The sequence below is a fragment of the Osmerus eperlanus genome, chromosome 9 (assembly GCF_963692335.1).
Source record: "Osmerus eperlanus chromosome 9, fOsmEpe2.1, whole genome shotgun sequence".
NCBI classification, from domain to species: Eukaryota; Metazoa; Chordata; class Actinopteri; order Osmeriformes; family Osmeridae; genus Osmerus; species Osmerus eperlanus.
Window position 1 is genome coordinate 16,064,861 of NC_085026.1, and position 27,946 is coordinate 16,092,806.

Genomic DNA, 27,946 nt, shown 5'->3' on the forward strand with positions numbered 1-27,946 from the left:
AAACAGCATTGTGATTAGAAACGTACCAGCCATTTGGCTTTCATTAGCTAGAGAGGACCTCCAGCTCCACTCTGGAGTGACTGGACCAACGTCAATACTAATCCTGTCAATCACTCTCAGACACACACGTTTTAGCAATTATCATTCCTCAATAAATAAATAAAATCTGTAGCGCTCAATTAAAGAAACCAAAATTGGACATAAAAATCTAAAAGTTCCCCTTTCAGTCAAGTTTGGAACACATTTTTACAGGATAAAACAATTTTGATCTTTCAAAACAAGCACTGAAGTCACGTGTGAAAAAATATGCCATTGTAACCAGCATTGTTTAAATGAATCTTTATAAAGATCTTGAGGTGTATAATTCCTCTATACCACTGTACAGAGTGCCTTCAATCACAGGCAGATAATCACATTGATGGAGCATAACTGCCAAGCAGAACATGACATTACACATCTTAAATCAAAATCTCACATTTTCAGCTCACACACACATGTATTCAAGGTAAGTGTGATGATTGTATTTAGCACTGAAACCAAATTATCAGTGAACATTGTATCATTTTACTCAAGATAACAAGTGTGTCTGTCTGAATGTAAACCAGTTTGCAAGAGAACAATCAGCAACAATACAGTTTCACCAGAATTAGTTTGTAACAAGTTTGTAATGTCAATGAGAATATGACTTGCGTTGCACATCACTGAGTGTAATAAATAAGTCAGTAATCATAACATTATTTGTGTCACCCACATGATCGTTTGGCACTGTTACCAGGAGATGTCTCTGATCCCCTGCTCTGTTTCCCTGTGTGCATCCAGTCTCCCTTCAAGTATCCTTCCACGGTGGTGCTGCTCAGGGGTTCTGCGTCCAGGTGACAACGATCACACTCAGGCTGAGTATGCCCACAAACAGACCAAAGACCAGCAGAGCCACAGCCTGGGATGAGAGAGGAACAGAGATGTGTTCTTATAGAAGTACCACAGTAAAGCAGAAGGGTGATCGCAGCTATAAGCTTGAAATCAGCCAGCGAACTGAGCAGCGATGGCAGGCGATGACACGTACACCCACAGACCCCAAGGAGGTGAGAGGCTGGTTGCTGATCCGGAGGTGGAACATGCCGGGGTAGACGAACAGGAGACAGGTGGAGGTGGTGGAGCCTGGAGCAGACAGATGATCAGTCAGACCCCTGCTGCTCACAGCGGTTCATCTAGCATACACCGACCCTCTTTTTCAGAATCAGTTTTCATTGCCATGTAACTTTTCACAAACACAGAATTTACTGTGGCAGGAAGGTGCATACAATAAACATATACGGATCCCAATTTTTTTTTAGTTGAATGTATAAATACAAATAAAAGTCTAATACTAAGGAGTTTAACAATAACTAAAAAGCTAAACAGTACTGTACAGTACTTCCACAGAGAGCGCTGGCTGGGCTAGACACGTACCCACCACCCCGAACATGTTCCTGATGTCTGGGACGAACACAGCGAGCAGAAGCACGATGCCCAGCAGCAGGAAGGTGATGAGGACGTGGGCGACCCAGGAGAACGGCCTGACCCCACACAGCATCATGGTCACGGCCTTACGGGCCTGGGGGGGGGGGCACAGCGACACAGCGTCACATCTCACGCAACTCACACACACTCCGAGAGGAACCTGGTTTTCTGTCAAGGGGTTTCACCTGGTGAGGTTTGGGTTAGGGCAAACCCTAGTTTAACTAGGGAATCGAACAGGGAGGCCATGGTTGTTTGACTTACAGGGAAGTGAATGAGGGGCACTGTCAGGAGTACGGCTAGCAGGATGGCCAGGCGCACTGTCATCACCATGACGTCACGTGGTATGTACGCGTCGTAGCCTAGCAACAGCTCAGAGTTTACCTGGCCTATCAGAGAGAGACCCAGAACAAAGTAATAGGAGGTTTATTAAAGCCTTGTCCCCAATTCAAAAGAGTCACGATTTTTACAGAAATACAGTAAGGTGTGTCCGTAGCCACTTACCGTAGAAGGTGAGGTAGCCAAAGAGGGCGGAGATTAGGTAAACCAGGAAGCTCAGAGAGATGCTCACATTGGTCACATTCTGCATCCTCTTCTTACTGGGCCTGAAACCACACAATATGGGGGTGTGAAGGAATAATCCCTCTTACCGTCAACATGTAAACAGCGAGGGGGACGATCCACACTGACGCACTACATCGGAAATGTTCTTATTGTATCAGATGCTTTGATCCAAAGCGTTGTACAAAACACTGCACTGACCGGTCCAGCTCACAGTAGATGGGCAGCACGGCTGTGTGACAGAGGAAGGAGAAGGCCATGGTGGGGATAGCGTACGCACTCTGCAACACACCACAGATGGCAAAAGTACTTATTTTGAAACCTTTTTTCGAAACAGGAAATTTAAAAAGGCAAGATACAGGCACCATATACTGATTAAAACTAAAGTAACGAGTCTGGCTTTTAAATGTAATAAGTAGAAAGTACAGATGTGTAAAAAATGTAAGAACTGAAAGTAAAAGTTGTCCGAAAAATAAAAAGTAGTGATACCATAAAATTAACTTAAGTACTTCGTTATTTCCCATCTTTACAACACGCATCAGTCAAAACATCATAGCCACTTAGCAGCTAATACTGTTAAGGCCAGTTCACACTGCTCAAACAAACAACAACAGTTGTGTTGGTTCGGTGTGATGTGCCTGTTGGTGTTTTATTGGGGGCAGTGAGAAAATGACAGTTATCTTTCCAAACATTCTAAACCCAACGACCAACAGTAGAATGTTTGGTGTTTGTTGGACATTGTTGGGGCAGTGTGAACCTAGCCGATTTTATACACACATGTGAACACTGCACATGCGCTGAAATCCTCATGAAGCAGTATCACAACAATGAATGCATCATGGGGTTTCTGAAACGAAGGCCCGTCTGCTCGCTAACTCTGCCCACCAGGGAACGGTCTGAGCGACCAGCTCGGGGGGCTCGATGGAGCCAGCTGAGACATACATACCTTCGTGGACAGGACTAACAGTTTGGGCGTACAGTCTGAGTCAGAGGAATTTGAGAACTGGAGGGGGGGAGAGAGAGAAGAGAGAGTATTTATAAGTTCACAGACGAGGCAAGGTTTGACAGAGAAAATATACAGTCAGTATCTTATTTTCCCTAGTCTCGGCTGTGGAAGGACAGGTAAACAACAGTCTAATTTAACCCATTCCTTGATTACACACAAGGAAGCCTTTGCTGCCTGTATATTCTACCAGGTCAAGGTTCACTTCCAGGTTTTGGTCGAGGTCACAGGAACTTCCTCCCCCTCAGGAGTGGCACACATTTCAGAGAAGTGGGCTCTGGGACACTTCTGGTCTTCATCACGTCTAACCGACTGAGTCAGCTGCCAAAGCCTGGGGTTCAGGAACTCAATCTCCCGGATTTCACCTAAATCTCTCGACCGTGGCTCTGGGCTCAAACTTCCAGCCCTCAGGTTCAGCCAGAGCAGAGGTGAGGTGAGACTGGATCAGGGTGGGGTGGAGTGAGGTCGTACCTGAGTATGTTCTGGATGATACAGCGTCACGTTGTGCGGGAGAGGACAGGGGATGGACCATTTCTTGATTACGACCTGAGAGGAGGAGGGCGTAGATTAGCCAGACGTACAGAGACGGACAACTTCTAGTTACATTACATGTAGTCATTTAGCAGACACTCTTATTCAGAGTGACTTACAGTAAGTACAGGGACATTCCCCCCCCCCCGAGGCAAGTAGGGTGAAGTGCCTTGCCCAAGGACACAACTTCATTTTTCACAGTCGGGAATCGAACCGGCAACCTACTGATTAATATCCGGATTCCCTAACCGCTCAGCCATCTTTTCCCCATTAGATTAGGCAGACGTACAAAGACTGGAGACGGACAACTTGTAGTTGAGCGATAAGGAGCTTACCACTATTGCAAAGTACAGCATGAAGCTGAACGCAATGCTGCTGGTGTAGCCAAGGAAACCTGGGAGTGAGAAGAGACTGGGGGGGTTTGTGATCCATGTCCAATATCGATGACACTCTCCCTGTCCCCCAACCACCCCCTCTACTCACCGATCTTAGGCAGCAGAGCGAGAGGCAGAACCACAAACACCGTCACCAGAATCAGCAACGTCCTGCCATCTTCGTACCAGAGCTCCCTGGACGAGGAGGACATGGAGGAGAAGAGACAAGGCTTGTAACAATGAACAAGTTGTTTTTCCCAGCAACATCCCCACATCAGGCACGGTTCCCCTGTCAAGACGTGATGAGAAGCGCAGAAATGATTCTCTCTCCTCCTAAGCCCTGTTACTCTGTCTGGAAATAGACCGGCCATGGAAATTTGTCCCCATTTTGTGCTCCAATTCAAAAAGACAGCCTTATCATGTGGTATAAATTAAAGGGCTTTAGCCCTCGCAAACCATAACAATTATGTAATTCGCATGCAAACTGTTCTGATGCTTAGTCAGATGGGGCTACATTTTACTCGTTCTTTTCCAGGGGCGAATAATATTTTCCTTTGCTGAGGGATAGCCTTGGTGGTTTGTTCAGGAGAGGGAAGTTAAGGAGAGGGGGGATACAGGGGGGAGGGGGGGATACAGGGGGGAGGGGGGATACAGGGGGGAGGGGGGATACAGGGGGGAGGGGGGGATACAGGGGGGAGGGGGGGATACAGGGGGGAGGGGGGGATACAGGGGGGAGGGGGGGATACAGGGGGGAGGGGGGATACAGGGGGGAGGGGGGATACAGGGGGGAGGGGGGACTCCGGAGTGACACATGTGGAAGGCATGCTGGCTCCGGCGAGGTTGAGCATTGGCCGGGGTGAGGGGTGCTGTAGGGGCGCCACTATGTGCCAAGGAGGGGAGGAGGGGGGGGGACATTGCACAGGGTCACGGGGGGCTGGCTCCAGGCTTGTTTATGGGGCTCCCACAGCCAGCAGCACCTGCTCTGGACACATCAACACCCACTGGCCCTTCCTTGGCAGTTTCACAGCTCTGGGGTTAGCGTGGTAGCCGATGGCCTTGTCTCCCTGTCTGCATGGGGGCTGCTCTTTAACTGGTCGTGTCACAGCTCTCACGACCCCAACTCTCACTCGGTCGCTGGCCTTAGCTCCAGCGCTACTCCCTAACTTTAGCAGAGAAATCCCGTAACCCTACATTCCCATTCACCTTTCCTGTGGTTAAACCGAGGAGGTTCGACTGTTATGTAGGACCATGTTGAGATTCACACAGGGCAGCTTAGGAGTGCTCGACTTAAGGGAAAAAAAAATAAGATACTTGGAATACCCATGAAATGTCAAGCATTTCACGGTATAACAAGCTGCAGGATAGGACTCAGGACGTTCGACTGTGTCTCTTGTCAATGAGTCAATCTCCACCAAGTGTTGGAGATTAGCATAAATCTGGCTGCAGCTGCACTAACCCAAGCCAGCTGTCCGTGACCTTGGCTCGATCACTGGCCTGTAACAAGGAGGAACCTCCCCAGGACTGACTACAACCATACACCTCAATCTGGGAAACCAAGACAAACGAGCCTTTAAAGAGAAAATGCTTTTTTAAATATAAATCAACCAAATCATTTAGCCTTTAATTGGGTTGAGTACAGAGTCTGCTAGCCATCCAAAAGCCACTCATTAACCGGCTGTTTTGTTTCCCTCTGCACGAGCGGTAATTAGAATGGCAGAACCGATATCCCGTTGTATCGCTCTGATTCCGGAGGAACATGTGTGAAAGATTTGAGGCGGAGGAGAACACTAACAGAAAGCAGCTGTGAGGGAAAGCTCCTCTTCTGACGGATCGGGCCGAGACCAGACACAGCTCTCACTCCGGTCAGTGCAACTGATAATAAAGTGACAGAAGTTACATTCTTGGCCTCGGACGTCTTTCTGGCCCGCTCAGGGGGTTTGAGGGGAGAGGCCTTCCCTGGCGAGGAGGAGGATGCTGGGTGATGATGACGGCTGATGAATGATCCTCTCTCGTACGCGTGTTTGCTTCTGGCCTGCTCACTGTTCCACTACACTAAAACTACAGCTCCTTGCAGACAGTGCATTAGTGTACTGTGGTTCGGGGAGATCGCTTCCACCACATTTTTCATATGTTTTTTGGACCACTTGCCCATTTCCAGAAGCCTTGTGGTTAGGAAAGTCTTATATCAGTTAAAAGCCATGGCCAACGACATCGGATCTACACGCCATACTGACACAAATCAATCTATCCTCAGCTGGAGCATACAGAGAAGGGAATTGTATATGGTGTGTGGGTGAATGGAGAAGCTCGGAGGATTTCCCCTGAGCGTTATCCGACAGTGACTCAGAGTGAAGAACCAGGCACGTACTCTGAGGCGTCCGGACTGAGGAAGCTGGTGATGGAAGCTGGCAGCTCCTCCTTCAGGATGAACAAATAGGAGGCCATGGCTGGGGAGAGAGCCACAAATACAAAATGGATGCCTGTACGATAAGCAACACAAGCACAAACACTGAAACACTGACATTGTCTGTGAAAATCTAACAAATAAAAACACACACATCAACGCTGTTAGGTAGGCCGGTGAAAGCATAGACAGACAAGAGATTGAAGGTAACGTTGTTTCCAGGGGTAAGAGAGGGAACACAGGTTGGGGGTCTGTGAGTCCTCGTCTCCCCCACTCCCTCTCCGAGGTGACCCAGGCGGGCAGCTAGCTGCAGGGAGCGCCCGCTAAGGCCTCAGCGACCGAGAGGCAGACATTGTGCAGATGTTCCAAATGCAGAAGCCCTGAGGTGGCGGCCGGAGGAAAGCGGGAAAGAATGCTAACAATAATGATCCCTGACGCTAATCCCCCCCCCTCCCCAGCTTCCTACGAAACAGGAAAATCGCCAGAGTCTCCTGTGGGCCCCCTCACTCCAACTCACACTAAGACAGCCAATCAGACAGGGGTTTAGGTCACTTCCTGTGTGTCCGACTGGGCCCACCAATACCAGAGATATGGAGAGAGAGAGAGAGAGAGACACACACACACAGAGGGAGCACATTAGAGGGGCTAGTGTTAAGGGAGAGGGAGATGGGTGGGATAAGCTGGGATGAGGGAGGCACAGTTATGGGGTGTGAGTCGAGGAAGGAGGGCGAGCCAAGGTTAGCTGCGACCAAACAGCCCTGGGGCTGGTCTTCCCGGCTCCTTTAAACTAACCCTGGCCCATAATCCCTCAGATCCAGTAATTGTTTTTGTTTAAAAATTCTTCCAATAACCCTCCTGCCCACACAGGCACAAGCATGGACACCCACTTAGTCACTGGAGAGGACACAAAGCCAAACACAAACACTGTATAATGTGATTATAACAGCACGAGGGGTGGTCACACTGTTGTATAAGGGGAACCCCAACATCCTATGTGCAAGGGTTTCAACTTTGAACAGCTGCTTCATTCAGAGGAGTTAATATTGGGGCATCCTTACTCCCCTTTACTGAGATCAATCTGCCCAGCGGTGCTAGTGACACTCTCACACCATGCTGGCCCCCAGTTCAGCTGCCCACACAGGGAATGTACACGACAGCCCCTGTAGCCTGTCGTTTGTCAACGTCTGCAGTCACCATGGAAACGTGGGCCTACTTATAGAACATGCGTTTGGCTTCACATGGGCCATACACAGTTTCACAAGGGTCACGTATGAAACTTGATGATATGGCCTTGGTGTCATGCACTGGGAGACTGCAAGTTCAAACACTGTACAAGTCTGCCACACACACACACTACCAAGCAGACTACCTTGCGCACATATACTTACATTTCAACATAAGACCCCTGAAGTAAAGAAGATTGAAACAATCAATACACAACCTACTTGAAATAATAACATCAAAGAACATAGCGGGGGGTGGGGGGAGACAGCATGTCAGAGTAGCCTATCAGAGCATGCGGTCACCAGACACAGCAGGGAAGAGCATTTAACATAAGACAGAGCCACTTTCATTTCATTATGAGAGAGAGGGGAGGGGCCACAGTGTGTGGGAGAGCCAGGGGCTATACAGTAATTAAGGTCAATTGGCCCATCAGCCTTTGGCAGAGCACAAGTGTTTACTCTGAGTGGGGCTAATTGCACTCTTATAAAAGGGACCAGGGGTGTGGACAGACACAGGGGGCACTGGTGGAGCGCTGGCATTCACACACACACACACACACACACGACACACACACACACACACACACGACACACACAGCCCCATGCTGGGCAAAACCACCAACATACCAGAGGGTTGTGGCCGTAATCCACTCAGGACTACTGCCTAATGACTGTGGAGGACGTATCACCTCAGCCCCCATCTGGGGGAGAGGTACTGGGGGCTGGAGGAGGGAAGTTGGGGGCAGGGGACGGAGGAGGGGAGGGGGGGCTCTCATTAGGTCACTCAACACTTGGAGGCTTGAGGGGGGGTTTGCCATCAGTGATCAATTAGAGCAGAAGTCTAATTTCAGGCCCAGATGGAGAATCAGAATGGGATTTATTCGCCATGAAAGTTTGCACAGACAAGGAATTTGCTTTGGCAGGAAGGTGCATACAATAAACATATACCTAAAATTTAAATATGTGGACTATCTATGCTAAGGGTACATAAACTAGCAGTACTAAGTGGGATCGGGGCAGAGGGGACAGCAGCTAGGGGTCAGAGGTTATCAGTGACTCGGGGATATGCAACCTGGCAGGCTGCTGCAGAGCCCTGTGGTCTCCAGCAGGAGGCTCTCCGTGACTGTTGTAAACTGGGGGGGGGGGGGGGGGGGGTTGGAAGCAGGACGACAGCGAGAGAGTCCAGCCCAACCCTCCCCACGCCCCCCTCCTCTCTGCACTCCTGGGAACTGGCGTCAAAGAGACTGTACAAAGGTCAAGTCTGTCTCAAGACGGCAGGAATGACACCTCATAATGATGCCAGTGTTGCTAAGAATCCAACATTGGCATCCACCGAAGAATATGGAATGCGGTTTATAACGATGGTGATCTTACCTCCAAGGTTTTGAATCAGAATAGTACATCCCACCAGAATCTATTGAAAGACAAAGGATGCTCTTTTACATTTAAAAAAATATTAATCGAGGGAACCGTTTCTTGTCTGTCGTAAAAATAAAGTAAAACATACTTTGCCTGGCTTTTGAAATGCCCTCTCTCCGAGTTCTTCATAGGTAGTGATACCTATGATAAAGAATGAATGAAGCAGACACAAACTCCTCAGCTCAAACGAGGTCATCTCTGTCAGACAGCGCAAACAGTAGGGATGGGGGAAAAATCGATTCACATTTGAATCGTGATTCAGTCTTCTAGCGATTTACATTATTATTATTTATTTATTTATTTTATGTTTTTTTATTATAAGAAATCGACCCCAAGAATTAATTCGAATCGTGAGGTACCAAAAGATTCCCACCCCTAGCAAACAGGACTCTTAGGTCCTACTGAGGAGTGGTACAATTCAAGATGGCGTCAAATCTTCCCTCGGGCCAAATCAAACTCCCCAAGTGAAACAATGCTGACTTAATCATAGATCCAGCACAGCTCACCTGTTAGGTCACACAGCTGGAGGAGGATGTGGATCGAGTAGGCTGCCAGGCAGGACACTGGCACCAGGAGGACACTGCAGAGAGAGACAGGAAGAACAATCACTACTGAATCACACACGATAGCCGACTGACAAACAAGATTCACTACCGACAAACAAGATTCACTACCGACAAACAAATTCAACGAAACACTGAAATCTACATTAAGTGCCGAAACCAGTCAAGAGAGAAGCAAGCCAACCAACGACGAAGATGTCTGCGTGCGACTGAACACTTGTTTTGCATACTCACCAGAAGCCGACGATACCTGTGCTCGCCATGGCGTAGGCAAGACCCAGAACCCCACTGCCCATGATGGCGTTCATCAGGTTGAAGACAGAGGATGTGAAGGAGGCTCCTTTAGGCCTGCTTTGCCCCGCCCCCTACAGCGAGAGACACAGACAACTGAGGTAAGTAATGGGGTGACTTCAGAAGGCTACAGACCCAGCCTTTGAAAGTCAACAGACTTTGTAATGAAAGCGTACGCTGCACTGGACAACTGTTGTGATGACATAAAGCTGATGGAGGAACACAGCAGTGGAATGCCCTTTGGGATCTGCCAACGGCACGGGAGAGGATGAGGTGGGATCTGAGGCCCCGGCTGCGGAGCAGCTGCCTGGGCTGGGCATAGCAGTGCTGCCTGGCTCTGCCTGAACCCTCTAATAGGGGATATCCTGAGAGTCCAGCCCCGGTGTCTGTGTCACAGCAGAGTGGCAGGGCTTGGATTAACCTGGCCCTCCAGATCGGATGCAGACATATTTAAAGTCGAAGATGACAGAGACTACACTATGACAGAGCAGATGTATATATATAGATGCAGGGATACAGCAGGAACGGTATTGAAATAAGGCAACCTGGGGTCAGATCGCAGAACCAATGGAATTAAAGACGACAGCAATGTCCCACTTGCGCTTCCACGCAGATCTTCGAGAAAAGGCCTATTATGATTCAATTACGCATTATAATCTGTAAACCCAAGGGCGTAGGTTTGTTTTCAATCGTGACAGATTTTTTTAATTACTGTGGATGCGGCCGTTAAATATAATTTGTGTACACACGTGTGTAGAATGAAACCTACGCCCCTGAATAAATCAGTAATCGTAAAAAAAACACCTAATTAAAGATGAGAAAAAAGATATTGTTGAATGGGATGTGATTAGACAAAATAAGTGTGTTGTATTTTGTAGAGCACAGCTAACCCTCCAACTATGGGAACGATTTGTTTTGCCAACTGTAGAAAACTAAGAATCACTTTTTGGTCTTGTATATTCATATTATTATGGAGTATTACGATTTGCCACCACACTGGACATTATATGCAAAGCGCTGATGGAGGCAAAATGAAAAGAAGTTAGGGTGTTCTGTTCTAGATTTCAGGGTTTGCATCTGGTGACGACGACGTCCAAAACGAGGGGGGTGGTTGGTCAGTTATTTGAATGAACATTTGGATAAGAAAACATTTATAAAGATACTGATAGGTCAATCGCCGACCAACTGACATTCCGCAGCAGAATTCTCTGGTTCCTCACTCACATTTCCCAGTAAAGGGGTGGTCTCGCTCCCCTCGGCGTCCCCAGAGGTGCTGGTATCATCTCCATTGACATTCATTTCCTTCCAGTGTTCTGTCTCCGAGCGAGCTGTTGTAACTTCTGACTTAGAAGTGCGCAACGACACGCCTCAACACGTCTACGCCGTTTTAGATGCAAGCTACAGCATTTGTATAATTAAAGTTACCCGAGTTCCCGACTCTGGCAGTTTAAATACACTTTGTAATATCTGCAACTTCTCAGCTGACTGTTTGTCATGTGATTTTAACACTCGTCGCACAATACAACGTAGTGAGACTTCTATCCAATCAAAGCCCGTGAAATCTATTCGACCAATAGGCTTAGCCTAAACATGTCAATGACTGATTACGTATGAACATGTGCACAAGGAAGCAGTGGCAATGTTGAGGTGAGACGCTACAAGATTATCTGGTAGCTACAAATGTGATTTTAAATGTATTTTTTGTTATGATTCAAGTTGACGCAGGGAACGGAAAACACGTTTGTTGCATGATTAATTCTTAAAAGCTATTGAAACACGATAACCACGTCGGTAACTTTTTCTTCTAGGTTACCTTCCAATGACAATAACACTACTCACTAGCTAGCTAGATTCTGTTAGTAAAACGCATGTATGTCTTTGCAGGATTGTTTCCAGAATCTTTAACAGCCTACAAACTCGACAGCGTGTGAGGTTCTTTCATCTACATCACACCCTGTGTTCTGGCGTCTTTCATACAGAGCAAACGTGTTCTGTTAGTGATCCCAGACACATACCCGAGCCCCAACCTTATGTCATGGAGTCTAGACTTTACACTGCCCCTCCGGAGGTCCGCGGCATGACCTGCCTCGACAAAGAGGCCTTTGCCCAGACCATAGTGGTCCCAGCTCTACGTGTCCCAAAGGAGGTCCTCAACAAACTGGTCAAGAGTTTCAAGAAGGTGGCTCTCCAGAGACCAGGTGTGACGAGAGTGGTGGAGGACACAGGAGAAGGCGGGGGCGATTACCGTCTCCTGCTGTTGGATCCTGCCAGCGTGTCGTCACCAAGCTCTTTCAGTGACGCTGAGTCGGAGGTGCTGAAGGGGTTAAACGTAGCTCCCGCGCTGCAGCAGTACGAGCTGCACCTTTCCTATGACAACCTGAAGACTGAGGAGGTGCTGAGAGCTGTGCTTCCCGAGGGACAGGATGTGACGTCGGGGTTCAGCCGGGTAGGACACATAGCTCACCTGAACCTGAGAGACCATCAGCTGCCATACAGAAACCTCATAGGTAATAATAACAATGTATTGATTTCGCAATCAATACTTTATTTTATTTAATCCATGTTCCAACACCTGAGCTATTGCCTCATCAAGGCGTATATAGCTGTATCATTCTTATAGACAAAACATGTTGTTGGCATAATCAATGTTCCATTATCAAAGGCACTTCTTACTCTTGCCCACACATGAGATTGGGTTTCCTGGATGATCAATTAAGGATAAGTACACATGAAGTATAAGAGGGGATAAAGGGAGTGCTGATTCATCCGCTTTCAGTCGGTGTGTATAATTGTCTGCCGTCTTCCATTTGCAGGCCGAGTCATAATGGATAAGAACCCTGGGGTGACCTGTGTGGTCAATAAGACCAACATCATCGACTCCACCTACCGCAACTTTAAGATGGAGGTCATGGCCGGGGAGGAGAACATGGTGGCCAAAGTGAGTTGAATCAACATAAATGAACTTCTAGGATCTGTCTGTGTTTACCACCTTTCTATCAAACTAGCACTTCCCGGACACTAGGACGTCCGTCTCTTACAAACAACACTTGTTGTTGTTTGTTGCAGGTGAAAGAGAACGGTGTGACCTACGAGTTCGACTTCTCCCGCGTGTACTGGAACCCTCGTCTAAGCACGGAGCACGAGCGCGTGGTGGCTCTCCTGAAGCGAGGCGACGTCGTCCTGGACGTGTTCGCCGGCGTGGGTCCCTTCGCCGTCCCGGCGGCCCGGCGAGGCTCCACAGTGCTGGCCAACGATCTCAACCCCGAGTCCTACCGCTGGCTGAAACACAACTGCAAGCTGAACAAGGTGGAGAGCAAGGTCAGGACGTTCAACCTGGACGGCCGGGCCTTCATCCAGGGCCCCCTGAAGCAGGAGCTGCCTGCCCTACTGAAGGGAGCAGCCGGCGTTCACATCGTCATGAATCTGCCCGCGCTAGCCTTGGAGTTCTTGGATGCTTTCAGAGGCCTGTTAGACCAGGACCTTTCCTGTGACGTAACCCTCCCTCAGGTGCACTGTTACGGGTTCTCTAAGGAGGACGACCCCCGTAAAGACGTGCTGGAGAGGGCCTCTGCGAGCATCGGGTTCCCCCTCGAAGGAAGGTGCTCCGTGCATTTGGTGAGGAACGTAGCGCCCAATAAGGAGATGATGTGCGTTAGCTTTACCCTCCCTAAAGAGGTCCTCCTCAGCAATAAGAGCAGACAGACAGGTGAGAAGCACATTTGACACAGCGTGATGGATCAACACACAAGCACACACTGACATGCTGAGTGACTGGCGGGATGAGTTCCCTAAACGACTTGTCGTCCTCTCCTCAGAGCCCCCAGAGGAACCAGCACCAAAGAGGCAGAAGTGTGAGACTGCAGACTGAACGCCACAGAAGACAGAATTTGTGTTGTACATTTTTCCACGTAACTAAATACTGCTTGTTTTTCTTTTACAATAAAGCGTCATTGCTGGGTTTCATGGTGAATGATCATGAAGCCATGAACACGTTATACATATGCTTGTGTTTGAATAATAACTGGCATAGACAAACGGATGTGTTTTAATGGTCTTTATATATAAAAAAAAAAAAAAGGACAAAACAAAACGATAATCTGTACATTCTGATCGTAGCCGTCACACCACGGTGGCAGCCCTCGCTCCAGGCCAGAGCGGGGAGGCGCTCTGAATCCAGCCCAGCCAGTTCATCCCCCCCCCCTGGTGGGGGTGCTCCCTCTGCCCCGGGGGGGGTCAGCCCAGTGCAGGAAACATCCCGCTGAAGGCGTCCTGGATGGCTCGATGACACGCCAGCCCTGAGTTGTACCCTCCAGCCGTATCCGCGGGCAGGGCGGCTCGCACGTGGTTCAGATACCTGCCAGGACCCAGAGAAACACCACTTCGTTAAAGGATCCTTCATGTTGGGAGTGCTTGAATCTCCCTTTGTTTTTGTTTTTCAGATACTTCATACAAAAGACACAGTGACAATCCAGAAAGTCGCTGTACATTAGACGTCTCAAAAAATCTGATTTAAATCTCCGCTTACATAGTAAAAAGGCGGGTCAATAGCTGTCACCGTATAGGGGTGTGGTTCTGGCCCTCCTTCTGGCTAACGGGTTGCCATGCAGTTCGTAGAAGCGTTCCTGCAGCATTCGTTTGCTTTCCTTCAATTCCACACCCAAGATCTTTCCACCCACCCACACGTTCACAAACACCTTGTGCTTCAGCACCATTCCATCAAGCCTCTATTATAGTATTATAGGTGCCTTTTATTTGATAAGTGCTTCCAGATGTAGCCTGCCAAGACATGCCTTTCAGGTTCCCAAGCACAGGCAAGAGGCACCGTGTTTATTTTCACTGGGAGCCAAAGATGGAATAACAGCCAAGCTGTCAGATACCTCCAAGCCTGTCGTCTCCGTGGTGACGGCTGCTCATCCACTTGGAAAGGAGGAGACCAGGGGTGACCTATGGCCCCACCCACTCTAATCCTTCCTTCCTCACACAAACACACAATCTTGGGCTGTCAGACTGAACTCTAGGGAGAAACCTACACACACACCTCACTGGACTTCTACAGTCTCGGACTGCTAAGCTAACAAAGTCCTCAACCAACCACGATCCAAAGCAAGTGAGACAGCAAGCAAGCCTCCCTCCCCCAGCCCCATCCCTCCAAGCCCCCCAGCCCCATCCCTCCCCCCCCACCCCTATCCCCCCCCCCCCAGCGCTGTCCCTCTCCCCCCCACCCCCATCCCTCCAAGCTCCCCAGCCCCATCCCTCCCCCCCCACCCCTATCCCCCCCACCCCCATCCCTCCAAGCTCCCCAGCCCCTGCGCAGAGGTCTGGAACCCCCACACCAGTTGGGCTTTGTGGCTCATGTCCCTGAGAGACAAGGAAACTTCAAAGTGAAATAGGAAGCGAGCCCACAGACAGCCCACTGTGATTTCTCCTCCGGTTTGGAGGAGGGAGAGAGAGAGGTTTGGGCCGTAACCCAACACCTGTGGGGAGGCTTGGGGAGTGAGAAGGATGTGTGTGTGTGTGTGAGAGAGAGGGAGAGAGAGAGTAAAAGTGTGGGCTATACGAGAGGTAGCCCACGTGATGTTAGTCTCTATGATGTGGTTCTTGGCGCAAACAAATGTGTGCGTGCCTCTTCTCGCTGTATGTCCAAGTTGTCAATGCAGCTTATTTGATCTTATAGTAGTAGTAGAAGGTGCTGAATTGCGGCATTGCAGCAAGCAAGACAAAAAGAATGAAATCGAAATTACTAAGCAGGCTACCAGTACAAACAAACTATGCAGGACACAGAATACAAAAATACACTTTTTGTGGCACATGATGTAGACAGATCAAGGAAGTGAGCGCAGAGCCAAGTGGCCTATCAGGTTGTGCACATAAAGACCACTCATCATCCACTAGAGAAACAACACACAAGTTCAAAACAGGAGGTCCAGTGATTAATAATAACTTCATTAGGGCCAGAGCTCCTGTAACCTGTCCTTCACAGAGCACTTGAGGGAGGCAGGCTCAGATAGCTTCCTGCCCCACTCCTTCCATCAGAGGAGTGCTGTCTATTGATTATATTGTACCGGGCCTTTTTAACGGTGAAAAAGCGGGCTATTTACAGCCCAGCTAAGTCTGCTCTTCCTGCTAATCTAATCCCCAAGCTACTCATGTGGTCATTCCTTCCAAGAAAGCTGAGAGCACTGTGTAACTTTATACCTGCCCGCCCCTAAGGAGAGGGAGAGAGAGAGAGGGAGAGAGAGTCGTAGAGGGAGGAATAGAATGAATAATGGGGGGAAAAGGAGGGGGGGGGAGAGAGGGAGGTAGACGCTATGGAGTAAAATCACCTTTGGGTATCATCATCACCAATCCTCTTCCCCGTCTTAAACCAACCCTGTCTGGCCTCTGCTCACCCCTAACACCATAGGTTAGTTCAGTTCTGCACCATTAACTCTGGTCCTATAAGTGCATCTCCTCCCCCAGCTCTGCTGCCACACACACACACACACACACACGCTTCCGAAAGGTCACACACTCCCTCGCACGAACACACTCTTACAATCCATTATCTCAGCTTTTACTGTAGAGAGAATACAAATGTGTTTGCATGACTGTACTTGACAGGGCGCAGACTAGAGAACAGGAGATGCAGCACAGAGTTGTGTTACACCCCGTCACATTAAGTCTACGCTAGACACACAAGCAGACGGACTCCTTTCAAGACGTGTTCAAAGAGGACCCAGACACTGACCGCAGCGCGGTGACCGAGTGACACCAGCAAGACACTCAACACGACTCTGCTTTGATCCAGCGCTGCTGCTACCGTTCCAACACTGTGTGTGTGTGTGTGTGTACCGTCTGAAACAAAGTTAGGCTTACACTTCTCCCTTCCACCCCCGTCCCCCACCCACCTTCTCCATCTCCTCCTCTCTGAGGACTGGGCTGCCTTTTGTTCACAGGGACCTGAAATCCAAGACGATTTGGCCGGTAACATCTTTCACTCTCTGGGCCTCACTGGAGCATTAACTGCAACCCGATACGGGCCTTTTCAAAGCCTCCTGTTATTGGGTAAATATGGGTCACTTTGGACTGGTCCATTATGTCGCTTGGAGAGGGGGGGGGGGGGGGGAACGGGTAGGCTGGTTTCACGTGAAGGAGACAACAGAATGACACTGAATGCCCGTGACTGTGTGAGACTGAGTTTGTCAGTGCGGGGGATGACAGAGGTGTTGCTCAGTACAGAAACGACGTCCCACAGCCAACTCTGAGACGGTTGAATCGCCGAAAGTAAATAATCGAGAGAACTCTGGGGGGGAAAAATATAACTGGAAAAACGGACGATGGAGTAATCATGATGTTGTTTTTGAACCCCTCTCCTCGATATTTATGCGAGCATCCGCAGCCGGTTGAGTCGCTCAAACAGTTCGGAGGCTTTTGGCCGGCAAACGTTTTTCCACTTGGGGTTGAAAGTCTGAATACCTGGGCAGCATCTCCTGCTGAGGCTAATAACCGTCCTGGGTTTCCAGTAGGGCCCCCGGCTGTGTGCCCCTGCTCCTGCTGTCTGGAAAACCACTGGGAGCCCCATCCCTAATTCAAAGTGAAAAGATAAGTGTCGAAAACGTTCCGGTGGGTTCCGTGTGGTTTCCAACTGAGAACGAGCGGCTTGTCTTTGCGTCGGGGAGCGATGTGGCAGAGCTAAAGGCAGGGTCGTCTGGCTTCTTCTTCTGTGAGGCCGACAGTGCCGGAGGGGGGAAACACAGGGGGGTTTGGAGCAGGGATGTCAGAGATGAGGCGGGCCGGGCCGTGCCAGACCCCTGTCAGGGCTCTGGTGGAGAACATCACTACCCAGATCACTACCCAGACACCCTACACTGCGGAGAGTGACTCACTTCCTGTTCGTTGGCAGACACGTGACTAAGCAAACGGGCGTTGTTTTGGCTGTGACGCACACAAGGGCGCCCGTCCCTCTGTGCCCTGGTACCTCGCTCCAGGTCCGACCTGTAAGGCTCCTCACAGGGAACACGTACAAAGGCCTCCCTGTGTACGCATGAGGTCCTCTGTGACTGACAAGACACTCCTTCCCCACAACAGAAACCATGAATCACTGGAGCGCGGGGCCTGGAGAGAGAAGGGCCAGCTGCCATTCCAGTGAATCTCTGTGTCTGAGGGCTGCTCCTGCACTGACCCCAGACCAGCCTGCACCTCTGCACCTGTCTGCCCTCCCAGCAGCCTCTCTGATCCAGGGACAGTTGTTCACACGGAGGATCAAAGAGGGCCTCCTGGGAAGGTTGTCAGGAGGATGACTGGAGACAGAGCCCAGGGCTCGCTCAGTCTCCTCGCTACAGGACTACTGGATCACAGAACCCACACTGCTGAGTAATAACACAACGTCAATCAGTCCAGTCTTACCTACGAGACAGGTTCAAGGACGGAATCCTCGTTCCCTTCTGACAGAGGGTCAGACAGACAGGTCTTAGTGGACATGAGACAGGGGGCTAGTTTTGAGGCCTGGGGGTGGGACGGGGGGGTGTTGTCTCCACACAGCGCCCGATGCGTAGCTGTGCCACACCAGTCCAGAGCCTCTTGGACAGCAGTCGTCCTGTCCGGAAGTCTTCCTTTAGCGCTCCCAGCTTCAGTGGCGGTTGGGAATCCAGGCCTGAGAATGTTGTGGGGGTGGAGTGGGGGGGGAGATAGAGCCACACACCTGCCGGATGATTTGTCATTATGGAGGGGTCAGTACTCAGCTGTCACCCCCTAATCACCCACCCCGCCCCCTCCGCCCACCCCTGCCCCGCGCCATCCTCCGAAAACACCCCCCACATTCCTCAGGCGTCTCCGGTTACACCCTGCCCCCACCTCCTCAACCCTGGCAGCACCAGGCCTGCTGTGCAGGGCCTGTGTGTGTGTGTGTGTGTGTGTGAGCACATGTGGAGGTGGTTGCGAGCCACGTGTGTGTTTTAGAGAACCGACCACTTGTTCCTCTCTGTCTTCACACCAAACGTGCAACAACAAAACACGACTGCCTGCATTTTGAGCGATTCCTCCGAAAGGCGTGTGTCAGAACTGTCCAAAAAGCAGAGGCAGCGCCCCCCTTAAGACAAACCAAACACGAGCACTCTCACAGGTATACTCCATCTGTCAACGTCAGCCTTTCGGCGCACGGGGGTCGGAGGTCAGGCTCATTTCCATGGGATGTAGTTTCCTTCAGGACGCGAGAGTGTGAGAGATATCCCCCGCAGTGGAGCGAGAGGGGGGGGGCTCCATGCTATGACATCATCCGCTCAGGAGACCACAGAGCCCTCATCTGTTATTGTGTATCTTATCATCGCTGACGAGTCAGTGGCCCTCCTCTGCTCCCAGACAGAGCAGGAGGGATATCAGTAACACTTAATTGAGAGGGACCCCCTTTTAAAGTGTTAACACAAGCACTGCACGACACTTGACATTAACGCTTAGAGACGTATGGACCGGTCCGCAGTGACTTGACAACTCACGAGCAAGCGGTGTGCTGATGTCAGAGAAAAGGTTCCTAGCAGAAGTCTGTATTTACTGACGTACGATAAAAAACAAAAGAGGCGTTTATGTGGGTCTATCAAGGCCGTAACAGTGCTTCCCTACCGTGGCTCATCAGACAGTCACCTGCCATTGTTCGTCCTGGACACGCTTGTGAATCTCTCCCCTGCGCTTCCCCTGTCTGGCCTGCTGGGGGCAGTAGAGCCTGCCTGACCAGGCCACAAGGCCGTCTTCCCGCCAGCGCAGGGCACCCTGCCATCCACGCCAGCGGTCACTCGATCCGGCAACGAACGCTACCAGCCGGCTAGCTACCTCCTAGGGCCGTCGCCCCGGGAGACCAAGCAGGGCTGGGAGGGGGAGGGGGGGGATCATTAGGTAACATCAGTGTCGTCGTTAACCAAATGGGTCTGTAAACAATAGAGGGAGGCACACGCTCCTCAGAGCAGGGCCAGGGCGACGCTCTCCGCAGGCCCCGCCAGGGGACTCCTTGGCGGGGCATCTCGGGAGTAGAAGCCTGGTTCTCCGTGGCAGAACAGCAGGGCCCCGCGAGAGCTCTTACGCTGCACAGGTATCAGTTACCAGATCACCTCGAGCCACAGGGAGAGGCTGGAGGATTTCAATTAGGGAGACAGAGGGAGGGGTAGTGAGAGCGGGAAGGGGTCTGTGTGTGTGTGTGTGTGTGTGTGTGTGGGGGGGGGTTGAACAAAGGCAGAAAGACAGAGAGAGGGGGAGGTGTAAGAGGGATAGGCATGCATCATGGTGGAGCAGCTAGCATGGTTAGCTGGGTGAGATGAGGCTGTGCCGGCCAGACCCACATGACAGCAGTTTGTTTTCTTTCTCTGGCTCTTAAGAGGGGTGTGTGAGACAGCTAATCCCCCTGCACATCACCCAACCCTCAGCCCTGGGGGAAAGGAGAGGCACACACTTACACACACATACACAAGCACACACACAAACAAATGAGCACACACACATACAAAAGCGCAAACACCCGCACACTTTTCCACTGTTCTATATGTGTGGGCACCAGCTATTTTTGGTTTTGGTACCTCTACTTACTACACAAGTCTGCATATATTGTTTGTGTGTGTACATATGTGTTTGTGTGTGTGTATATATATATATATATATATAGCGTCTGCTAAATGCATAAATGTAAATATATATTCACGCGTGTGTTCTTAAAGAATTGTCAGGAGACGTCTCCATTCTACTGGGCTCGACCCTACAGCCTGTAACCAAGGACACACATAAACCTGGACAGAGGGCAGCAGTATCTTCCCCTGGGGCGTTCTACCTGACTACCAGCATTGCCGTGTGTGTGTGTGTGTGTGTGTAAGTGTGTGTGTGCGTGAGAGAGACTGTGTGTAGAGAGAGAGAGACTGCCTAGAAAAGGGTCTAGCCCTGGGGTCCCCTGAGGAAAAACAGTAACACTAAATACACCTCTCCTTTAAAACCTCAGACTCACTGACAGACCAGAATACACACAGACGGGTCTCATAACTCCCCTCTCCATCCTTACCCCTTCTTCCTTCCTTCCCTCCCCATCTCCCTCTCTCTCTCCCTCCCTCCCTCCCTCCCTCACCCTTACTCTGGGTCTGACCTTCATTAACAACAAAGAGAAAGAGCCTTCTACCAGTCTGAGCACTCCCCGACAATTATTCCTGCTGCATGACTCATCAACAGAGAAGATCAATATTTGCACAGAAATATTTGAGAAGCAACAATGAGGCCCAGGACAGACGGACCGTGTCTGTTAATGCCATGTTTACAAAGAGGGAGCATAATAGCACAAGAGGCTTTCAACAGTGCTGGACTGTACAGTATGATCCCCTCTATCGGGAGGGCTGGACCTCCTGGTGTCTACTCTGGGCTGGACTTCCAGGTATCTACTCTGGGCTGGACCTCCTGGTCTCTACTCTGGGCTGGACCTCCTGGTCTCTACTCTGGGCTGGACCTCCTGGTCTCTACTCTGGGCTGGACCTCCAGGTATCTTCTCTGGGCTGGACCTCTAGGTATCTACTCTGTGCTGGACCTTCTGGTGTCTACTCTGGGTTGGACCTCCTGGTGTCTACTCTGGGCTGGACCTCCATGTATCTACTCTGGGCTGGCCCGCCAGGTATCTACTCTGGGCTGGACCTCCAGGTATCTACTCTGGGCTGGACCTCCAGGTGTCTACTCTGGGCTGGCCCGCCAGGTATCTACTCTGGGCTGGACCTCCAGGTATCTACTCTGGGCTGGCCCGCCAGGTATCTACTCTGGGCTGGACCTCCAGGTATCTGACCCAGAGCCCTGCGATGCTGAGGCCCTGTGTGCAGTGCTGACACAGACTTGGTGTTTGCAAGTCAAATGGCCCCGGCCCTGCTGCCAAGCTCTGGCTTCCAAGCCCTCATCAGATCCTGTTGGCTCTGAGCTCTGAGCATGCAAATGACCGGTCTGCCAGTCCCAGGGTCTGGCTGCTATGGGAGGGAAATGACTCTACAGAGGTGTAGATCTGTGGTGGTCTCTCAGGCTCCACCACTCATTAAGCACACACACACACTCTTAAATACACATACACACACTCTTACACACACTCTCACACAAAAACACACATTGAAAAGACCAAAGGCTAATCAGATGTCTCTCCAATTAAACATCGGCCACGAAGCCTACAGACTGAAGGGAGAAAACAAAAACAGTCGGGAAGTTCTATTGTTGTTCAAGAGCCCGGCAGTCATGCCAAACCATGTCTCTCATAAATGCCATTTTACGGCGTTGCCACTGAATATTCTAACTGACGCAGCGAGAGTGTCTGAGACGTTATCTAATGGTGGTAAAAGCAGATCAAAGACCTGTGCTCTCAGGGAGTTCATCTGAGGTCACACAGGAAGGTGCCTCCTTCTCCACCATACAGCCCATAACTCTAGCATCAAAGCTGTGTGCGGTGTGTGTGTGGTGTGTGCGTATGTGTGGTGTGTGTGCATATGTGTGGTGTGTGCGTGTGTGTGTGTGTGTGCGTGTGTGTGTGTGTGGTGTGTGCATATGTGTGGTGTGTGTGTGTGGTGTGCATGGGTAAGTGTCTGCCTCTCCCTCGGAGGTAACATCACTCAGCTGACGCCAATCTCCTCTCATCACTCTGAAGTCCCAGGCTGTCTCTTCTCTCCCCCCCCCCTCCCATCCCTTCCCGCCCCCCCCCCCCCCCCCCAACAACTCCTTCTTCCCTCCCTCCCCCATGCCATCACCCCCCAACACCCTCCCCACACCCTTCAGCCCCTCACAACCTCCCAGGCCCCGGCCGGTCATGTGGACACAGATCCCCTGCAGGGATCACAGCACCAGGGCCGTATGGAAAAGCCATCTCAGGCCCAGGGGGGAGAGGGAAGGAGAGAGCCGGGGGGGGGAGGAGAGAGAGAGAGAGAGAGAGAGAGAGAGAGACAGAGAGAGAGAGAGAGAGAGTGGGTGAGGGTGCTGGAGATACAGAAAGCCAGAGAGAGAAGAGGAGAGAGAGAGAGTTAGGTAGTGTGTCATCGGCAGAGCATGAGAGAGAGCAGGCCTGGGTACAGCTCGGTGGTTAGAGCTGTACGATCAAGAGATCGTAGGTTCAAATCTTCCCCCTGTGCTGTACGTCACTTTGGATGAAATACCAAACCAGACAAACACACACTCCCATCTATCCACACACAAACACACACACACCTGTCAAAGTCTGGGGGCTGGGTGGAGAGCTAAGAACACAGGGAGGAGAACATCACTCAGACGGCCATTAATCTCTGGCTCTGAGCCAGACGGGGAAGCAGGCCTCAAGTCCCTACACATCCAACACATCAAGCCCCAGTGTGTGTGGGTGTGTGTGTGTGCGTGTTGGAGGGATAGAGGATGAAAGGTCTGTTTGTACAGGGAAAGACACACACACACACAAGTAGCTAGCTCCTTCTAGTAGTTTGATGATCCAACTTCCCCATCCATCTACAAGCCCAACCCCCCATCCTTCAGAGTTTTAACCCTTCAACCCCCAGTGACCTGGGGGGATGGGGCTGGGGGATGGCGCTGGGGGGCTGAGTTGGGGGGCTGGGGCTGGGGGGGGGGCTGGAGGGCAGGACCACTTCCTGGTGTGCAGCTCAGGGTTCCCAGGAGAGGAGTTCCAGACTAAACACCCCCTCTCTCTCTCTCAGCTGCTCTCCCTATCACCATGGCGATGAGAGACGGATGCTTGACAACCAGCTCCCGACTGAAACCTCACTTTTTCCACCAATTAAAGAAAGCTGGGAGAGGGAGGGAGGGACGGGGGACGGAGGGGGAGCTAAACTTCAAAATAGGATCCACATTGGCATTTAGCGCAGCGCATTGAGCAACCCATGTCAGAGAGATGGACTCATTTCAGAGTGCCCTGGGCCAACACAAACAACCGCCCTCTCTAGCTTTCATTGTCAGCACTTGAGGTTTTAGTAGATTTTTTTTGAAGTGCTGCACTGCCAACGTCTCTTTTCCTCTATTCACCCCCTCTACCCCCCCCCCCCACGCACACACACGCCACACACAATCCTTGTCCCTTCTTTCTTCTCGTAACAGAGTACGTTGCTTTGTCATCGCCTGCAGAACTTCTGAACAACCCCAGAACGCATCGAATCCTCGTGTGTAAGCACCCACTGCAAAACTATCTCTCCAAAATACACACACACACACGTATCCAAATTATAATTCATGTACACGTAAACAATCTTCCTAACAAACAGGACCCAAACAGTAACATGTGTCGAGTATTCAAATATCCAAACTCCCACTCACATTCCATCCTTCTCCCGGCATCAGACTGCCCTGTGTGTGTGTGTGTGTGTGTGTGTGTGTGTGGTACTAAGTGTTACAGTTACAGGCCCACACCAAGCTCAGCTGAACCAATCCCCAGGGATGAAGCAGACCACTTGGCTCTCAAACCAAACCCACCTAAACCTTCCACTGGCCTCATCCAGGATGACTGGGCCTCATCCAGGATGACTGGGCCTCATCCAGGATGACTGGGCCTCATCCAGGATGACTGGGCCTCATCCAGGATGACTGGACCTCATCCAGGATGACTGGGCCTCATCCAGGATGACTGGGCCTCATCCAGGATGACTGGGCCTCATCCAGGATGACTGGACCTCATCCAGGATGACTGGGCCTCATCCAGGATGACTGGACCTCATCCAGGATGACTGGGCCTCATCCAGGATGACTGGGCCTCATCCAGGATGACTGGGCCTCATCCAGGATGACTGGACCTCATCCAGGATGACTGGGCCTCATCCAGGATGACTGGGCCTCATCCAGGATGACTGGGCCTCATCCTGGATGAGGTCCAGTCATCCAGGATGACTGGGCCTCATCCAGGATGACTGGGCCTCATCCAGGATGACTGGACCTCATCCAGGATGACTGGGCCTCATCACAACATACCTGCCTGCACTTCAACACACACCTGGAGCTCTTCTGCAAAGGAACATCAAACGGTATGGGTACAACAGGTCTCCAGCAACAGGTAAACTGTAAAACACACACACACACTCACTCACTCACTCAGGGATGCTGTCAGGGACGAGGCCTGCCTCACCTTCTTGAAACCCTGACAGTGTGGGTCGCCTGTGTGTACGCATGGCGAATCACACACACGTACACACACCAGGGAAAGAGTGTTTTTATGGATCTATGGAGTGGGGTTGGAGAGGATTGGGGTGGGGGGTGGAGGGGGGGTGAAAGCTGAATGGACACTTTCGGAGGCCCCTGTTGCCTGAACATGCAGCCTTTTCCCTGGACCAGTATTGCGGCAGCTGTCTTTAATAAGAGACCGGCTCAGCCCGTATTTATTCAGGTAGAGCAGAGAGAGAGAGAGAGAGAGAGAGAGAGAGAGAGAGACGGGGAGAGAGGAAACAGAGAGAGAGAGAGAGAGGAAACAAAGAGAGAGAAAGAGAGAGGCGTGGCCCCTTCTTTTTCCTGGCAGGCACACAGCGCTCCTGCGGTTTTTTGGGGGGCAAAGGGACAAGGCGAAAGAGACAGACAGAGGGAGACACACACACACGCACAGAGGTCGAGAGAGAGATCGGGAGAGAGAAAGAAAGATGGAGAGAAAACAACTCGGGGAGAGGGGGGCCTAGATAAAGAGCCACTCCACTCTGCCCTCTGATGGCTGGACATCCTGTTCAGGGCCCGGCCCCGGGGCCACAGGGGGCGTTTCCCCCCCAACCCCAACCCCCCCTCCACCCCGACACCGCTATCTAAGACAAATCACCAGTGGTGCTGCTGTCACCATGGGCCCTGACCAAGACAAACAGCCCTGTTTAAATTGAGCCCCTAGCCCTACCCCCTTTCCCCTCATACAAACGCGCACACACACACACTCACAGGTCAGGAGACTGGGGCTACATCCCAGCTCTGTGTCACCCTCTCCACCCGGCTCCTGACCTCTCTGCGCTCCCTGAATGCCTCCCTGCCTCTCGCCACATCACTCGGGCCTGTCGGGCCTGTGGCTTGGCGCGTGGAAGTGTGTTCGACACCAGACGTACGTTGCGTTTATGGGCAAGTGGGTGCTTGTGTGTGTGCATGCAAGTGTCAGACAGTGCGCGTCTGAAGCCTGATCTTAGCCAAATCACAAACTGCCAACGACGCAGGAAGCGTCAGCAGTATTTAGGAGCGTTGCATCATGGGAGTTGTGGTTTGTTTTGCCAAGCGAGGCTGGTCTGTGTCCCTGGGCCAGGGGGACTGGAGTTCCTCGTAGAGTGGAGCCTCATTTATCTCACTGGCAGAGTCCTTCCTCTACAGCCGTGGGTCCTCCAGGACCCTTGAACTGCTGACACCAGCCCCCCCCCCCCCGCCCAGCCCCCCAGCCACAGCCTCCCCCCCCCAGCCCAGCCCCTCAGCCCCCCCGCAGCCTCCCAGCCCAGCACCCCAGCCACAGCCTCCCCCCGCCAGCCCAGCCTCCTCCGCCCCCCCGCAGCCTCCCAGCCCCCCAGCCCAGCCTCCCCCCCAGCCTCCCAGCCCCCCCCCCAGTCAACTCCGGCATGCGGCAAACATTGTGAGCCGTGTTTCATCTGCATATTGATCATCCCCGGCCACAGAACCCGAACCTCAGCACTTCGCTGCATACATAATGTAAAGGAGCATCAGTTATTCTACTAAAACACTGCCTGCACTCCTTTAAGAGACCCACGCCTCCTTAATTAGGGTCCTCTGGAGGGAGTTATTTGAATGTGATGAAGAAATTTGAATCAATAGAGCTTTTTTTTTCTTTCTTGGGGATAATAAGATAAAAAGACACTGGAAAGACAATGTCCAGAGAAATTTCACCGGAGCATTGTGGCAAAACCACAGCAGTCGGTTGCTATGGTGAGTCTGAGCTGTTTATGAAAGTCACCTCTATCCAGTAATGAAAATTCCTGTAATTCACACAAACATGCTTCTGTGCTCCAACGAGAGGCCGTGTTGGTCTGTGGTCACACTGCTCTGCAGACGTCCGGCGCTCTCTGATGGATGGTCTGTGTTTGCGAGGGCTGGGCCAATGGCGTCGCGGATTGATTGGCCCGGGGGGGCTGTCGGGGAAAGCACTTCCTGTGTGTGTTAATGGACGCTCCTGCCCAGGGAGCCCGCGTGGCGGCTCATGGAAAACTCTTCCTCCCCTCCTCCCTCCAACCTCTATGTCTTCTCCTCCCTCTTCCTCCCCCCTCACAGCTAATCAGGACAGTGAGAGGAACCAGACTCTGCACAGCAGGCTGGAGGTTTCACCAGGCTCTCCCTCTCCTCTCCCTCTCCCTCTCCCTCTCCCTCTCCCTCTCCCTCTCCCGCTCCCTCTCCCTCTCCCTCTCCCTCTCCCTCTCCCTCTCCCTCTCCCTTCCCTCCCTCTCCCTCACCTCTCCTCTCCCTCACCTTTCCTCTGGTGTGTGGTGGTGTGGGTATGGGTGAGGGTGGAGGTGTAAGGGGGTGTGTGGGTGGTAGTGTGTGTGTGGCTCACCCTAGCCTGCCCAGCTGTTCCAGCTCTGGTACCGGGGGTCCGTAGGTGAGGATGTGGAGGGGCTGGTAGTGGTACAGGGCTTCCTCTATCCGGACCACAGGCTGGAGACACACTGTCTGTCCCTGCACAGAGACACACAACACAGTCACAGTCAGCTTCAACAGCTCAGGAACAAACACAATAGTCGTTCCTGGAAACAATGCCAGACACTACAATCAATCAAGGCCTCTCGGTATCTTCCCTCTGGTCCTGACAGACTGGTTTGGAAACGAATGGTTAGTCAGACAGCATTTTTCCACCGTTTGTTTTCGGAGATGAGGACTGTGATTAGGTAAGTTATTAAAGATCGTCCCACAGTACTGAATCAACAGTACAAAAGATTTACCAACTGCCCAAGCTGGACATCCGTCCATATTCTCAAAGTACGTTAAACCATCGTCTGCTAGGGTGTGGGTTATGGAAAACCTTGCCCTCCTGTAGAGGCTGAAATATCATTTACAGAAAAAGAACTTCTTTTGAACACATACTGAGGTACTTCATAACCAAAGTAAACACCATAAATAGTCTACATAAACCCTATGCAAGACAAAGTAAGTAATGGAGCATAAATACAGAACCCAGAGCACCAGCC

At 51.2% G+C, this 27,946-nt stretch overlaps 2 protein-coding genes and 1 long non-coding RNA gene across 4 annotated transcripts; 1 reads left to right on the forward strand and 2 right to left on the reverse strand.

The window, feature by feature from the left end:
• Positions 1-324: 324 nt before the first annotated feature.
• On the reverse strand, positions 325-11,374 carry slc38a6 (solute carrier family 38 member 6). 2 transcript variants are annotated; one of them, XM_062469799.1, is made up of 16 exons: positions 11,091-11,372; positions 9,810-9,940; positions 9,519-9,592; positions 9,101-9,153; positions 8,968-9,007; positions 6,335-6,413; positions 4,076-4,161; positions 3,928-3,986; positions 3,533-3,607; positions 3,005-3,061; positions 2,260-2,339; positions 2,002-2,102; positions 1,762-1,886; positions 1,450-1,594; positions 1,064-1,158; positions 325-937 (listed from the first exon to the last, which is right to left on the reverse strand). In XM_062469799.1, the coding sequence occupies exons 1-16, from the start codon at positions 11,163-11,165 to the stop codon at positions 854-856; spliced, it is 1,359 nt and encodes a 452-aa protein (XP_062325783.1). In that variant the 5' UTR covers positions 11,166-11,372; the 3' UTR covers positions 325-853. The 2 variants fall into 2 exon arrangements, with proteins under 2 accessions (XP_062325783.1, XP_062325784.1); XM_062469800.1 differs by lacking the exon at positions 1,450-1,594 and having other exon boundaries at positions 11,091-11,374.
• Positions 11,375-11,414: 40 nt separating this feature from the next.
• Positions 11,415-13,861, forward strand: trmt5 (tRNA methyltransferase 5). Its single transcript, XM_062469798.1, has 5 exons — positions 11,415-11,513; positions 11,751-12,373; positions 12,680-12,804; positions 12,933-13,572; positions 13,682-13,861. The coding sequence occupies exons 1-5, from the start codon at positions 11,506-11,508 to the stop codon at positions 13,732-13,734; spliced, it is 1,449 nt and encodes a 482-aa protein (XP_062325782.1). The 5' UTR covers positions 11,415-11,505; the 3' UTR covers positions 13,735-13,861.
• Positions 13,862-13,905: 44 nt separating this feature from the next.
• LOC134026820 (uncharacterized) lies at positions 13,906-27,525 on the reverse strand. The gene is made up of 2 exons (XR_009931387.1): positions 27,316-27,525; positions 13,906-14,220 (listed from the first exon to the last, which is right to left on the reverse strand). It is a non-coding gene; the product is annotated as an uncharacterized LOC134026820 (long non-coding RNA).
• Positions 27,526-27,946: the final 421 nt, after the last annotated feature.

Coding starts and splice junctions, on each gene's coding strand:
- slc38a6 (XM_062469799.1), bottom strand. CDS start 11,165: ATGAATGTCAATGGAGATGATACCAGCACCTCTGGGGACGCCGAGGGG. Junction 3,987..4,075: donor CGCTCTGCTGCCTAAGATCG/GTGAGTAGAGGG, acceptor TCTCACTCCCAG/GTTTCCTTGGCTACACCAGC. Junction 2,340..3,004: donor TGTTAGTCCTGTCCACGAAG/GTATGTATGTCT, acceptor GGTGTGTTGCAG/AGTGCGTACGCTATCCCCAC.
- trmt5 (XM_062469798.1), top strand. Junction 12,374..12,679: donor GCCATACAGAAACCTCATAG/GTAATAATAACA, acceptor TTCCATTTGCAG/GCCGAGTCATAATGGATAAG. Junction 13,573..13,681: donor CAATAAGAGCAGACAGACAG/GTGAGAAGCACA, acceptor TCCTCTCCTCAG/AGCCCCCAGAGGAACCAGCA.